This window comes from Castor canadensis, chromosome 8 (assembly GCF_047511655.1).
Source record: "Castor canadensis chromosome 8, mCasCan1.hap1v2, whole genome shotgun sequence".
Classification (NCBI taxonomy): Eukaryota; Metazoa; Chordata; class Mammalia; order Rodentia; family Castoridae; genus Castor; species Castor canadensis.
In genome coordinates this window covers 103,315,224-103,330,695 of record NC_133393.1, presented here as the reverse complement: position 1 = coordinate 103,330,695, position 15,472 = coordinate 103,315,224, and the positions used below count along the sequence as shown (strand labels likewise).

Here is a 15,472-nt window from a genome sequence, read left to right as displayed (position 1 = left end):
GCTTTTGGTGTCACAGCCAAGAAGTCATTGCTAAATCCAACATCACAAGGATTTTCCTCTTTGTTTTCTTTTAGAAATTTTATAGTTTAAAATTTTACACACATTCATTTTGACTTATTTTTGGCATATGGCAAAAGATAAAGATCCAACTTCATTCTTTTGCATATGGATATATAGCTTTCTCAGCCCCACTGCTGAAGCTGTCCTTACCCCACTGATTAGTCTTGGTACTTTATCAAAGATCATCTGACCATACACAAGAGTATATTTTGGGGCTCTCCATTCTCCAAGTTCCACTGGTCTTCGTGTATGCCAGTACCTTACTATTTTGATTACTATAGCTTTATAACATACTTTTAAAAGCGTTAGGTCTCCAACTTTGTTCTTTCTCAAGATCTTTTAGCAACTTGGGGTCTCCTGAGATTCTATATAAATTTAGAATGGATTCTTCTATTTCTGCAAAGCATGCTGTTGGGATTTTGATCGGAATTACACAGAATCTGTAGAATACTTTAGGTACTATGGACATTTTAACAACATTAAGTATTCCAGTAGTCCAATCATGAATACTGGATGCCTTTCCATTTATTTGTGTCTTTAATTTCTTTTACCTCCTTGATTAAATTTATTCCTAAATATTTTATTCTTTTTAGGCAATTTTCAATGGAAATGTTTTCATAATTTCTTTGGAAAAGTTCTTTGGTGTCAGGGATTTATTGGCCTCATAAATTGAGTTGGAAATATTCTCTTCAATTCTTTGCACTGGTGATAATTCTCCTTTGCATGCTGGGTAGAATTTTCTAATGAAACCATCTGGTCCTGAGCTTTTCTTTGTTGTGAGGCTTTGGATTATTGATTCAATCTCCCTCGTAGTTATAATTCCGTTAAGAATTTTATTGTTATTCAATCTTGCTAGGCTGTATGTTTCAATGAATTTGTATTTCTTCTTGGTTATTCAATCTCTTGCATAATTGTTCTTAGATACATTTTATAATCCTGTTTTAGTTCAGTAGCATTAGTTGTAAGGTTTAGTTTTCCATTTCTGATTTTAGTTATTTGAGATTTTTCTGGTTAGCCTAGTTGAGGGTTTATTAAATTTGTTATCTTCTCAAAAAACCTAGTTGAAGGTTACCTAGTTTATTAAATTTGTTATCTTCTCAAAAAACCAACATTTAGTTTCTCTAAATCTGTATTTTTCTATTCTCTATTTTGTGATTACTACTCTTCTGCTAACTTTGGCTTTAGATTATTTATCTTCTAGTTTCTTGAGCTATAACATTACATTATCCATGTTAGATTTTGCTTATTTTTGATGTAGGTATTCATCACCATAAATTTCCCTCTTAGTTCTGCTTTTATTACATCTCATTTTAATTTGTCTCAAGATATATTCTAATTTCCCTTGTGACTTCTTCTTTGAACCTTGGTTGTTTAAGGGTATGTTGTTTAGCTGGGGGATGTGGCTCAATTGGTAGAATGCTTTCCTAACAAGTCCAAAGTCCTGAGTTCAAGCCCCAATACCACCAAAAGAAGAGTGTGTTCTCTAATTCTCACATATTTGTGGCTTTTATTCCACTTTCTTTCTTTCTGATTTAATTCTACTATTGTCTGAGAATATATTTAGTATAATTTCAATCTTCCTAAACTTGTTATATTCAGTCAATACTGTGGAATATTCCATGTACTCTTAAGAAAAATCTGTATTGTGCTAATGTTGGGTAGAGTGTTCTGATATGTCTGTTAGGTCCAATTGGTTTATAGTGTTGTTCATGTCCTCTGTTGCCCTATTATCTTATTGATCTTACATCTACTTATTCTATTATTATTGAAAGTTAGGTATTGAAGTCTCCTATAATTTGCTATTTTAGTAATTAAAAATAAGTATATAAATGCTAAAAAATTAAACAATGCTGAATTTGACTTTTCTTAAAATAAAAAAGAAACAGAGTATACCATTTTCCATGAGGAATATCATTTGAATGACTAATTATTAAAGTAATAATATTATGATCAGGGGATATCAAAACATATTCCATATCCATAAATCTACACAAAATTCGGAACTGTACTAGAAGTAAAAAAAATGATTTCTAATCCTAGATTTCACCAAATCTTTAACATCTGCTTTCATCTGCTAAGACATATTAGGTAATAAAATAAAAGCAGAATAAACTGGGTTCTATCATTTGAATTATCCTTTGTATGTGATATAAATAAGTAGCTAAAAAAGGTGATGACCTCCAAAACTACAAATTCTATTCTGCCTTTAGATGACAGGCTATGACTCCCCTTGACATGTTATAAATACTGTTTAAACATAAGCGAGATTCAATAAAGGATAGAATAAACCTTTAAAGTACCCGGAAGAACACCTGTACTCAAAAAAAATTCTGCTGAACTGAATAGAAAAAACTAACATATATACAGGCCATTTTCTGAAAGAACCATGGTGTGATAGTATATCTTGATTGTCAACTTGATTGGATTGAGATGTATCTAAGAGAGCAGTAATGCACACCTGTGGGTATATCTGTAAGGGCATTCTCAGAGATGATAAACTAAGATGGGAAAACTAACCCTGAATGTGGGGAGCGCCAGTCAATAGTCTGGGAACCCCGACAGAAAAAATGGGAAGGAGGAAGCCCACTAGCACAGGCATGCTCTCTGTTTGATTCCTGGCCACCAAAATGTAAGCAGCATCTGCCACCTGCTCCTGTCACTATGTTGTTTCTGCCTTGCCTCAGGCTGAAAGCAATGGAACCAGACAACCATGGAATAAAATCTTTGAAATTGAGCCAAAATAAATCATTCTTTATTTAAGTTATGTTGGGTATTTTGTCACAGCAACAAGAAACTAACACACACTGTAATACATACAAACATGTATGGAAATTAGCACTTACCAAAAGACTGTAAAACTGCTTGATCAGAACAGATACTACTCTCAGCAAACGCATGCAGATAGGGAAATATGGTTTTTCAACTGGTGCTGGGGAAGATGAAGTGCTGGACCCTTGTCTGAACTTTATATTTGGAGAAAAGAGCTTAATCACAAGAGGACATACCCTTTCCTTCAGAAGGAAACTAAATTCCTGGTGCTATTTGCAAAGGGGAAAAAAAAAGAAAAAGAAAAAAAGAAATTGTATTTAATACTTATAAGGCACAGTCTCACTAGCAAATAAAATTTCTTGAATATTAATTTAAGTAATCTAACTGAATTGTAAGTTTATATATTTTATTATTTTACAGTTTACACAAAATTTTGAAGTTTACGTTGTAAGAACGACCTCAGAACAAAATGATAATCAATATTTCAACAAGTCTTAAAAATAACACACTTAAAAAAGGAACATTAATGATTTCAGAATTGAGTAATTGGTGTTATTACTAGCAACTTTTAATTTTAATTGGATATTGGTAAATATATTTCAGAAATACGAGCAAACAAAACACTTAAAATAGGTTGTGGAGGAGTGAAAACTCGATTAATGAAGTATAATAAGCAATGTAATTACTGATTGTATTCTGCAAAGAAGAATTACACTCATGCAGAGATTTAATAATTAACCTAAAATTTTGTTCTACTTGAACACAATGAACTGATAAAACCTTTAATGAGAAACAGCTAATTATTTTACAAGCTGGAGTATTCTGCAAAGAATTAAAAATTTTATTTATAGACACTGTAAATTAGTCAGAAAGACTTTCTTCATCTGTTAATTCCCTGTCTTTATTAACTAAGAGTAGTCTCACTATAGGGATAGTATAAGGCCTAGTCTTCATTTTAATGATTAACTTCAAATATATTTTATTTTGTTGGTTTAATCACCCAAATTTCATTGAGACTATAAACAAAGGAAGAATCATAAAATCATCCATCTAATCTTTTAATTGTACAGAAAAGGAAAATAAGTCATAAAGAAGTATTTGCTCATTAAATACATAATTAAGGAATAAAATACAGGTAAGTAAAAAGACAAAAATAAAAAGCTTTCCTAATCTCACCTCCTAGAAATAAGTTAATCACTGTTAAATTCTGATGTATACCCTTCTAGATTTCTATATATGCTTTAGTGTACTTATTAATTTCTTCCACCCCAAATGGGATATTAACACTTAAATGGTTTGAAATTTTACTCTCACTCCTACAGTTAGTTTCTTTGGCCACAAAAATAAAATGTACAGTTAAGTCCATTTTCATACTTTACAAAACTATTCTTATGTATTGACACATAGAGAGAGACAACTCTTAAAAGTGTTTTATCTATTCACTATTTCCCCCCTCACTACTAAACTCACCATAGTTGGGTTTCTCCATCATCACCACAGCAACCCACTTCTCATTATATTCAACATGATCTCTGTGGTCAAAGCAAAAATGCCTTTCCAGTCTCCATCTTATCAGATTTCTTTAAAGCCCTTGTTGTAACTGATTACTTGGTTCATCTTGAACTTTTTCTTTTTCTTTTTTTTAATATGTTTAAACGTTTTGCAGTCCTGGGAACCAAACCCAAGGCCTCATACATATGAGGTAAGTATTGTACCACTGAGCTACATCCCCAGCCCTGCTTTGTCTTTTATTATGTAACACTTTCTGGTTCATTCCTGCCTCTCTGGCCTTGTGTTCTTAAGTCTCTTCTGCATGTTCATCCTCTCAACCCAGTCATTTAATATTAAAGCTCCTCTGAGCTCCAGAGTACAAGACCCTTTCTTTCTACTCTATGCTTTTACCAAATCACCTCATTCACTCCCGTATCTTTAGTTAGCAACTATATGACAAGAATGTTTAAATTTACAACTTTAGCCCAAATTTTCAAAACACATAAGTCCAACTAACTATTGTATTCTTAGCATTAAACACATTATAAATGACTGATAATTTTTAGTTGAATATGTGAATTCTGAGAAAAGAAAATTAGTATATGTTTTTGGAAGAAAATTTTGTAGAACTAAAATCTGTGACCTTACACAGAGTAATTATTCTATATCCCTGCATTATGGCAAGGACAATAAACTAAGAATTCAGTGGGACTATGAATCTGGAATATATATATTACTTATAAGGTGATAGGTGCTACAAAAAAAGAGGAGGGCTGGAGGCATGGCTCAAGCAGTAGAGTACCTGCCTAGCAGATATGAAGCCCTGAATTCAAACCCCAGTACCACCAAAAAAATAACAATAATAAAAAGTTTAAACATAAAGAGGGGTAAGAAAAATATGGATGCTGTCCTGAAAGGAAAGCTTCAATTTTACATAAAGTCGTTGGGGAAGATTTCTATGATAAGCTGACCACTGAGCAAAGACCTTAAAGAAGGAAGACAGCAAATGTAAGCATTCCAGGTCCAGAAAATATTAAGTACAAAGATTGTGGGGAAGGAATCTACACAGGATCATTTTAAGAATAATAAGGACAATGTGGTTAAAGGGTGAGAACAAGGGGAAGAAGGGAAAGAGATAAAAGACTAAAGAATACTGGAGACTAAATCATGGAAAGATCCACAGATCACAATGGGGCTTCTTTTACTCTGGGTAGAGAGAACTGAACTTTTCAACTGAAGCACTTCTACAAAGAACTGAGAGTATGTGAATTCTTTTAAAAGACCATTCTGAATACAGAGTAACAAAATAACTATGATAAGGTGGGACAAGAATAGATGCAAGGAGATCAGTTAGGAAGCTTAATGCAGTAATTCTGGTAACAGGTTAGGATGGTTAGGGCTATAATTGTGGTAGAAGTGGTAAGTGATTGGTCCTGGACATATTTTGAAGGTAAGGGTTGGGATGTGGGGTGTGAATACCAAAGAGAGGACAAGAGCAAGTAATTAGGAATTTGGATCAACGTGAATTCAAATCCGAACTCAAACACTGAAAAACCATGAAACTTTTTATAAATTACTTAACCCTCTGTAAGTCATATAGTTTCCTCGTGTAAAATAGAAGTAAATGGACATTTGGGAAAATTAAAGAAAATAGGATATGTACAAAATTTGGCACACATTTTACACAAAACAAGTTATATCTAAGTACTGTTCATCCTATTATCCTAGAATGCTATAAGAAAGTAAATCATCAGTAAATATTGTTCATTATAACCAAAAAAACTGTAAGTCATATAAAAAATAATTTCAGTTCTAAGTCCCAGGCCAAAAGATCTTATACTACTGTGACACTTGATCCATGCATCTTATAGATAAGAATAAAGGATAAAATGGATTAGTGAGGGAGGGAGATAGCAGGGTAAGGAAAGGATTACAGGCAGTTAAAAGACCTAAGTTAAAGTTCAACATCTGCTAATTACTAAGGAACTTTGTGGAAATAACTGAATCAATTTTGCACTTTAGTTTCTCACAAGTAAAATGAAATGTTTGAATTCCTATTCCTTTTTGCTTTGCTTTAGAATATATTGTATTGCACAACACATTTATTGGCAGACTTCCTACTGCCATTTAAGTTATCCAAAAACAGTGGTATGTAATCAAGTAAAAAATCAGTAATTTCATTAGGCTTTTAGATAGTATAAAAAAGCTCATAAACTACATTTTCTTCACAGAGCCATAGGTTGGGAAATATTTAACTAGCTAAATCTCTAATGATTTCTTGAGTGTCAAAATCTCAAAATGTTGGGGGCACTAAAAAATGCAAGATAATACTATATATCTAAAGGCTGAGGCTGTTAATCTTTGTATCTTCTAATGTGGTAAAAATGCATGTTGCTTTCTTGGAAAATATCTGTGAAAAAATTAAAGACTGATTTTGTTACAAGACAATATATCAATTGGCTTACTTGTAAAAAGACTTGGGGAAAATCATTGAGGACTGACTCAAGCAATTCGAGGCCAAATGTCCGAGTCATTTCTGTCATGCCTACTAGCCAGTAAGGGGCATCAGCATTAACCAACTGACAAAGGTCCTGGGAAAATAAATTAAACAATTTCATGTGCTGAGATAAAATGCACTTTTCAAAACTCATAGTTTATAAAATTTAAATTCTCTTTTCCTTAGAAACTAAACATTAGTCACTCAAATTTTGACAAACTGCATAAAACTTGACAGATTTGTAAGTAAACTTCTATAGAATCATATAACTACTGACCATATGTAATAGACAAATAAATGATTAATGTTCTTTTAATTTAAAAAACTTTTATTCCAAATTAACATAACCATCAGTATATTCTTATTTTACTTAAATTATATATTCATGTCAAATAACGTAAAAAGCAGGTATTTGTGCATCAAATTATATTAAGTAGATCACAGGTTTATTCATTCATTTTCCTTGTTAAAGACATGGGTTTTTTTGTTTGTTTTTGTATGCCTAGTTATCCCACAAAGTCTATTTCTTAGTTCAGGGTTTAATTCATTTTATTTTTTTAAAGTGAGTCACAATATTTTATCATTTAAATATCTATACAGTAAATGCAGAAGCTGTTCTTCAGTCTTTTAGAACTATTTTAATATTACTTTTGACATACTTTAAAACTTTTCACATTAAAATATTGCCAGATATAAATTTCTAAAATCAAAAATTCTGTATATTCTAATATAGAGAATATAATAAAAACTAATTTAGCAACTGAAATACCTGGAAGAGCATATATGCATCTTTAGCACAAGGTTTCAGAGTACTGACAGACCTTCTATTACTATTTCCTTGGACCAGTGTTGGTTGTTCTATGATATCTGCAATCGAAATAGGATAGGTTTTAGGAGTTCATAATGTCCTTTAATAAGTACATATTCTGCTTAAGATGTAAACTTGTTTACATAATTATAAACTTTAATTATGATTTCAGAATTATGTTTCCAAAACGAAAAAATAATGAGGATCTATGTTTATATAAAATGCCATAAAAATCACTTCATTATCTCATAATCACTTTAATAAGCTTGGAATGTTTGCCTGTATATTTGACTTTCCCAGTCTCCCACTCATCAGTCCCCTGATCTCATGGATGTAAAATTTACATGATGTTTGAATGTATTCTAAATAGCAAACAAATTTTACCATATGGAGCCAGGCATGGTGGTACACTCCTATAATCCCAGCTACTCAAGAGGTGGAGATCAGGAGGATCATGGTGCAAGACAACCCCAGGCAAAAACTTAGCCAGACCTTGTCTCAACGAATAAGTCAAGTTCAAGTGTGGTGGTACACACCTGTCACCCCAGCTACCGAGAGGCATAAATAGGATCGTGTTCTGAGGCAGGCCCCAAGCAAAAATGTGAGACCCCATCTAAAACATAATTAAAGCATAAAATGGCTGGAGGCATGACTCATTGGTAGAGCATGTGCTTAGCAAGTGTGAGGCCTTGAGTTCAAACCCCAGTACTGCCCCCCAAAAAACCTTTACCATACAGGTAATTCCCGTCACCTCACCACATCTTCAAAAGACGTAACTATTTAATCTGCTACTATTATTGTCAGTTACAGTTACTCACTGGCCAAGAGTAAGAGTAATGGATTCCCAACTCCATTAGTGTTTCTTTCACTACTAATAAAAAGGATACTATTCTCTGTAAATTATGACAGCTTCTTTTGAGTAAATGTTCATTTAAAAACTTGAAAAGAAAGGGGTTTTAAGTAATTTTTACCTTATTGGAAGTCATTAAATGCTATATTAGTCTTCAGAGACACTGAGCTATAACTACCAATCCAGGAATTATACTTCAGTTATGAATGCATAAGACATTTGAACTGGAAAACTACCCTATTTTCATATAATATATTTCTGAATAATTCCCTAACATTTTAAACTACTAGAATTCCACTTGCATTATCCCCCCAGAAAATACAGGAATATCATATACCAAAGTCAGTAGAAATATTCTGACAAACCAACAGGTTAAGAATGGCTGAACTAAATGAGAAAAACCTAACCAAGGTCAATTTCAGGAAAAGTAATTATTAGAGTAGGAACAATTACTATAACTTCCTAGTATTGCCCACTTTTACAAGTATTGTCATAAAAACATCTAATTTGATGTTTTTACAAAATCAAGATTAACAAATAGCAAGATTAGAAAAAAGATAAACTCACAGAAAAACACTTAAAAATGTTCTTTCTTTACAAAAAAAGATTGATCATGACTGTAGCACTTTCTGATCTTTTCACTAGATCACAGGAAAAATTTTTATTTTTCATTCAATAAAGGTAATGTGTAAAACCTAATTTCTACAGTGAAAAGTTATCAAATTACAGAAATTATGCCAAAACAGAAAGTATCTGTCAGCTCTCTGAAAGGATATGTTTTAAATCACAAAGAAAAAGACTCTATGAGGATACATAGTAAAAATGTAAGAGATTAATCTTTATATTATACAAGTATTCTTGATTAACACACACTAGTAGGCATAAGCAAAAATTTATTCTTGGAAATTAATCCTAAAGTCAAATAGTAGAAAAAATATATGTAGGATGACACACAAAACAGTCCTAAAATGTCAAACACCATCTAAGTGTCCAAAAGAAGACTAGTTCATTAAATCACAGAACAGCCACAAACTATAACCCAAATTATAAAATTATAATTTATTCACATAATTTAAATTATGTGAATAAAGGAATAACATAAAAAGCCCATTAAATGTAATATTTGGCTAAAGAAACATAAAATACAGTATTTGAATTAAAATGTGAAATTTTATTTTCAATATGAATTATGCACGTTAGAAATAAACATGAAAAATGAAGAGTCTACCTGTTAAGGTGATAAAACATGTGGGATTTATTTCTTAAATTGCCATTATTGATATAATGATGCACATATGTGTATATTTTTGAGACAGGGTCTTGCTAAGTAGCCCAGGCTGGCCTCAAACTCACAATCCTTCTGCTTCAGCATCCCAAGTGCTGGGATTACAGGGGTGTTCTTCCATACCCAACTCCAAAAGAAATATATCTTAAAAGTTTTCTAATTTTTAGGTATTCCTAGTTCACATTGCAAAAGCTAAAAATTAATGAAAATGAAATCATGCATGTAAAAACCAACCACAATCAAAAGGAAACAACTTTTATCACTTTACCTCTGTGTCTTTCATCTTCAGCAACCATTCTCTCAAAGACAACAGTAACAACCTGTCGCACTGTAGCAGCAGCTGTATTATTTGTAATATTATCTTTTGTGAAGTGTAGTCGAAAACAAAGAACAATTGCCTAAAATAACAATTTTCATTTAATGTGGAATAAGACTGAATATCACAGCTATAAACTTTATCACACATAACCTCAAATCATTTATGTTTGACTGTTTCAATCAGGATACAAGTCTTACCCTTTCCATAAAACTAAAAAAATCCTCAGATTTTAAAATAAGTCAAAGTCTCAGTAAACATATAGCTGTATAAGATTAGCTAAAGGAATGTGAAATATGTACCTTTTAAATTTTGGTTCTTATAACATGTATACAGTTTTTTCATTTCTCCAAAATGACTTGCTTTACAAATAGTAAGTATTCAGTCTGTTGTAACACAAAATCATTTGGGGGAATACTACATAAATTCCTAAGCATATAAATAAATAAAATTATGATAATTTTAGCAGGAGCCATGTTTTTCTCTTTAAATCAAATTTATTATTATAGTTTCTATTCAATAAATTATGTGCCTCAAAAGTATATAATTTGGTGAATTCTGACGATACATAGCCCATAAGACTATGGACACAATTGAGACACAGAACATTTTCACTTCTCCAAAAGATTCCTTGTGCACCTCCAAGGTTCATCTCTTCCTGTAGCTGGGCCACAGACGTTATCACCTAAATTATACAAAATTAAGCAGCTTACCTAACTGCTTGTTTCACAGTATGTTACCTAGCATTTTCTACAATTTTATATAAACAGATTTATTCAGTGTTTGACTTCTTTCACTTAGAATATTTGTGAAGTTCATGTATGTTATTATGGGTATCAGGACTTTGTATCTTTTTTTGAGAGTACAGAAAAGAAGTTTATTAAGGGAAAGGACAAAGCTTCCATGTAAGGTGGGGGAGGGGCCCCGAGAGGGTTGCTCTGTTATCTTTTTAGTATTGAGGAGATTCTACAGTATGAGTATATAACACTTTCCTTAACTATTTACCTGTTGATGGACATCTGAGTAGTTTTCAGTTTAGGGCTATTATGAAAAAAGTCACTATGAACATTCACAAGACTCTGTGAGGACATGTTTTCATTTACACTGGGTATATAACTAGGACTGAAATGACTGGGTCATAAAACAATATAGGTTTAACTTTTGCAAAGTAGATTTATAATTTTATAATATTGCCACGAGTATGTGTGAGTTCAGAACTATTCAACAGTACTGGATCTTGTCAGTCTCTTTTAATTTTAACTATTGGATATGTAATGATAACTTCTTGCAGTTTTAATTTGCATTTTACCAATAAGCTGTAATAGTGAGTCTCTTTTTTGTATTTGTTAGCCATTTGAATATCTTATTTTGTGAAGTGTCTGATGAACTCACTGGTCTATATTTTTACTCAGTTGTTCTGTCATACAAAAGGATTATAACACTTGTTGATATAGTCTGCATACATGTCCATGTCAGGTATTTGTGAATATTTCCCTCCCTTCTGTGACTTCTTTTATAGTTCATGGATTTTTACACCCTAAGAAATCTTTGCCTACCCCAATATCACAAAGATCTTCTCCTATGGGCTCTTCTAAGTTTTACAGTTTGAAACCATTCTTGAAAAATAAAAAGAAAGTACTAATTTAGACTCTATGCCTAATCAACTTAATTATATTAAAATTTTAAAGGAAACAAATCTTTGATATCACTATTACTCTTTATCTTTCATCATAAAGCAAAGGCCCACTGGTTGCACAGAAGCTTTCATACTCTTCAATTTTTTATTATTTATTTATACTTGATTTTCATCCCCAAATATTTCATTTTCAATTAGCTAACATACTAAACTAAATCCTATAACTAGCTCCTATTTCTTTAGTAGATTGATAACCTTTTTATGTATCAGAAAAATAATTTGATAGGTAGAAAAACAACTCTATTTTATAGGCCATCCACCCTTAAAAGCATGCAAGTTATAATAAAACTATTATTGAAAGTCAAAAAACATTCCTTAATCATTAATTGAAAACTGTTTGTTATTCTGTATTTCCTGTTCTTTAGAAATATTTTGTAATTTAAGACACTTTTTAAAAAGTTAAATAAGTAATACAACAACTCTTTTATGTTCTAAATAGAGTGAGAGAGGGAAAAAAATAAGAAATAGCCATCAAGATGGGCACTGGTGACTCATGCTTGCAATCCTAGCTACTTGGCAGAGATCAGGAGGATCCTGGTTCGAAGCTGGACCAGCAAACAGTTCATGAGACCTTATCTTTAAAAAAACCCATCACAAAAAAAGGGCTGGCGGAGTAGCTCAAGTGGTAGAGCACCTGCTTAGCAAGCAGGAGGCACTGAGTTCAAACCCCAGTACTGCCAAAAAAAAAACCCAAAAAACCCCCCAAAACTAGCTATCATATATTCAGGCTTATCTGGTACATGTGCTCAAAGGAGACTTTTCTAGCCACTTAAGAGACAGACTTGAACTATGTAGTTTACATAACACATACATGTAAAATTGTTTTTAAAAGCGAGGAAGGGAATCTAAAATATACACAATATCATACAACACATTTTCCCCTCTTTTTCTATTCCTACACTTCTACTACTTTTCTTTTTTTCATTTCGTGCTCATAACTAAAGCAATCATCAATACCTAAGGGGTGCTGCTTAAGCAACCTAACATGATTTCAGCTCTAATCTGGAGAAAATAAGGGACCCATGGTTATTAAAGTTCAATGTTGATCAACACAATAGCTATAGGGAAGTTGCTTTTGGTTCCAAGTGTCAGGTTTTCCTCTTTCAGCCAGCTTATTCAAATACTGTTTCAATGCATTCATAAACTCAGACAAACATATACCCTACCTTAGAAAGTGCCTCGTCATGAACTACTGTATTGGTTGTTAAAAGAACAAGAACTGTTTGAAGTAGCTTAAGTTCTTCAAGACTATTCTCCATTAGCTGCCAAAGCATGTTAATTATATTTCCAGCGGCAGTCTGTAAGATAATAATTTTAATTACTGTTAACAAATAAAACATATATTTAGGTCCCCATATAAGGAAAGGTACACACCTTACCTCACCTGGAGAGAATTTCATTATCATAGTAACAAAAACATACTTTAGATATATATAGTACAAACATCTCAACTACTTTGAGATTTAGAGCCAATTTTCTCCTAAAAAAACTAAACGTCTTAAAAATATATTATAACAAATAGAGACATGTAAGTCTTAAATACCTAAATAAAAAAGCTTAGTTCCATTTAGACATGAATAATATGGACACACACTGACTATGAGTCTGCAGTCTCTTATATATTACTTCACTACAGTATGTTAAAGAACAACAAAAAAAAAGCAACCAAAATTAAAAACACATTGTATACTTTGCACATTCAAATAAATTTGACATTCTTTGGGATGCTATACCAAGGGCAAAAGAACTTACCACTTCCATTACAATATTCTATTCTATGGAGTACAAAACTAAGGTAAAATGACTGAAAGCTAGATGCAGATTCATAGTAATATTTTTTCTTTTTTTACCATCATCAATTTAGATCTAAACAATATATTTAAGTTAATGATCAACACATTTCACTTCAGAGACCTAGAAGTAATTATTATTCCTACCTTTCATAAATATTTATATATTACATTTAATATAAAGCTGTTTTCTTCAAGTGTACTACTAGTCATAAAATTATTTTATATTAAATATCAGGTGTGGAAATTGTTCCCTTCCATGCAGTTCGGATAAAGTCCTTGTATTACCTCAGACACTACTTCATGTGACATGAGTCTCTGAATGGCAGCCAAACACAGCTGAGTGATCTTCGGTTCCTTGGTTCCACAACCCATTAGGAAAGGCTGCACAACTTCTGAGCTGTTCTCTTTCAGTGCTTTATTTGGAACACATATAAGATTAAATATTAAATCTAATTCATAATTAGGAATAATTTTATATAATTACAATCCATGATAATCTCAATAAAAACCATTTTATATACAATACACACCAGAATGAAAATCAAGTAATAAAAAATAAAATATTTCAGGTAGATAGTATAGACTTTCTACCTAAACTATAATCATTTACTGAAGCTTTCCCATATCTTTCTCCTAACACTCGGTCTTTTGTTTCATCCCCATCTTCTGCTATAAACTTTTTAAGGACATAGGTTCTCAGAAGTTCAGAGAAATACTATTTTTTCATGTAGTGCAGGAGGGAAAATAAATAGGAATTTGCACTCTAGAGCAGAAAGAATAAAAATAGTATGCATATCATCCTCAAATTTGTGAATAAATATTAGGAAACTTCCTAGAATTTCATTATATGCTTTGAATTTGTACATCTCTAATTTCTTCTTCAAGAAATAAATACATTTCATTATAAACAGTAGCATTTCTCCTTTTAGTACTGAAAGAGTACTTTACATTAGTTGAATATATATGCTATGATTCCAAACCTTAACAAAATTGTTCTATACCAAGTCAACTCTCAAAAATTTTAAAGTAGCAACAAAAATGTGAGAGGTTAGAAAATGTACAAACTGATTTATACATACTAAATTTATAAAATGACATTAAATCAGTACACATTTACTGAAAGGCTACACAATGATGAATACAACAGGTTTATCATTTTCATGGAATTTGAATACATAACATGGAATTCCAAGTCAAAAGAACACTAAAATTAGGAGTTTGATATTTATTCTCAATGATACAAAACTCATTAATTATTTTTCAGGCAGGACATATCATAAAGATAGGTAAATGTGAGTCCTGCAATGTTTTTTAAAAGACATTTAGAAGAACCCACCCAAAAATCACTACTAAAACCACAAAACCAATGTTACCATTAATTTTGTTGTTTAAATCACACCCTTCCTCTCCTAAAGCACTCTTTATAGTATTGTAACTTGAGACTACAATTTCCTATATCATTCTCTACAAAGTCCCTCATTTTATAGCATTAAATTACTGACAGTACAGCAAAGAGATGGCAAATATGACTAGAAAAGAGTAGTGTTCCCAAAAGGGCTCCCTCTCCTTATTTCCTTGCTTTCTTCTACACAGGTTTTGATTAAAACCTAGAGAGACAAGTTTCCATAAGAATGTCTCAAAACATTGATATGAAAGATCAAAATGACCGTAATGCTAATCATAAAACTTTAATAAAGTGATTAAATATCCCACCATATTCAATTCTGCTAGAATCATTCTAATCAGAGGCTACCCCATTTCTGCTGAGCACTCCATATTGTTAATGTTGCTCAGGCAAATAAAAAGTTTTCCATAGTAACAAGTTGACATTAGCATATGGTTCTTCTTTGAGCATCACAAAAATTTTATAGTTTATACAGCATAATTTGGCCCAAATAACACAGTAA

At 31.8% G+C, this 15,472-nt stretch overlaps 1 protein-coding gene across 3 annotated transcripts in view; it reads right to left on the bottom strand.

The window, feature by feature from the left end:
- Mon2 (MON2 homolog, regulator of endosome-to-Golgi trafficking) overlaps positions 1-15,472 on the bottom strand; it is a 118,071-nt gene that overhangs the window by 73,970 nt on the left and 28,629 nt on the right. For all 3 annotated transcript variants that reach the window (XM_074083809.1, XM_074083810.1, XM_074083811.1), the window contains 6 exons: positions 13,851-13,978; positions 12,939-13,070; positions 10,029-10,158; positions 7,587-7,684; positions 6,786-6,911; positions 2,904-3,098 (listed from right to left, as the gene is read on the bottom strand). In XM_074083809.1, the coding sequence (XP_073939910.1) occupies positions 2,904-3,098; positions 6,786-6,911; positions 7,587-7,684; positions 10,029-10,158; positions 12,939-13,070; positions 13,851-13,978 (809 nt within the window). The remainder of the gene's footprint in view (positions 1-2,903; positions 3,099-6,785; positions 6,912-7,586; positions 7,685-10,028; positions 10,159-12,938; positions 13,071-13,850; positions 13,979-15,472) is intronic.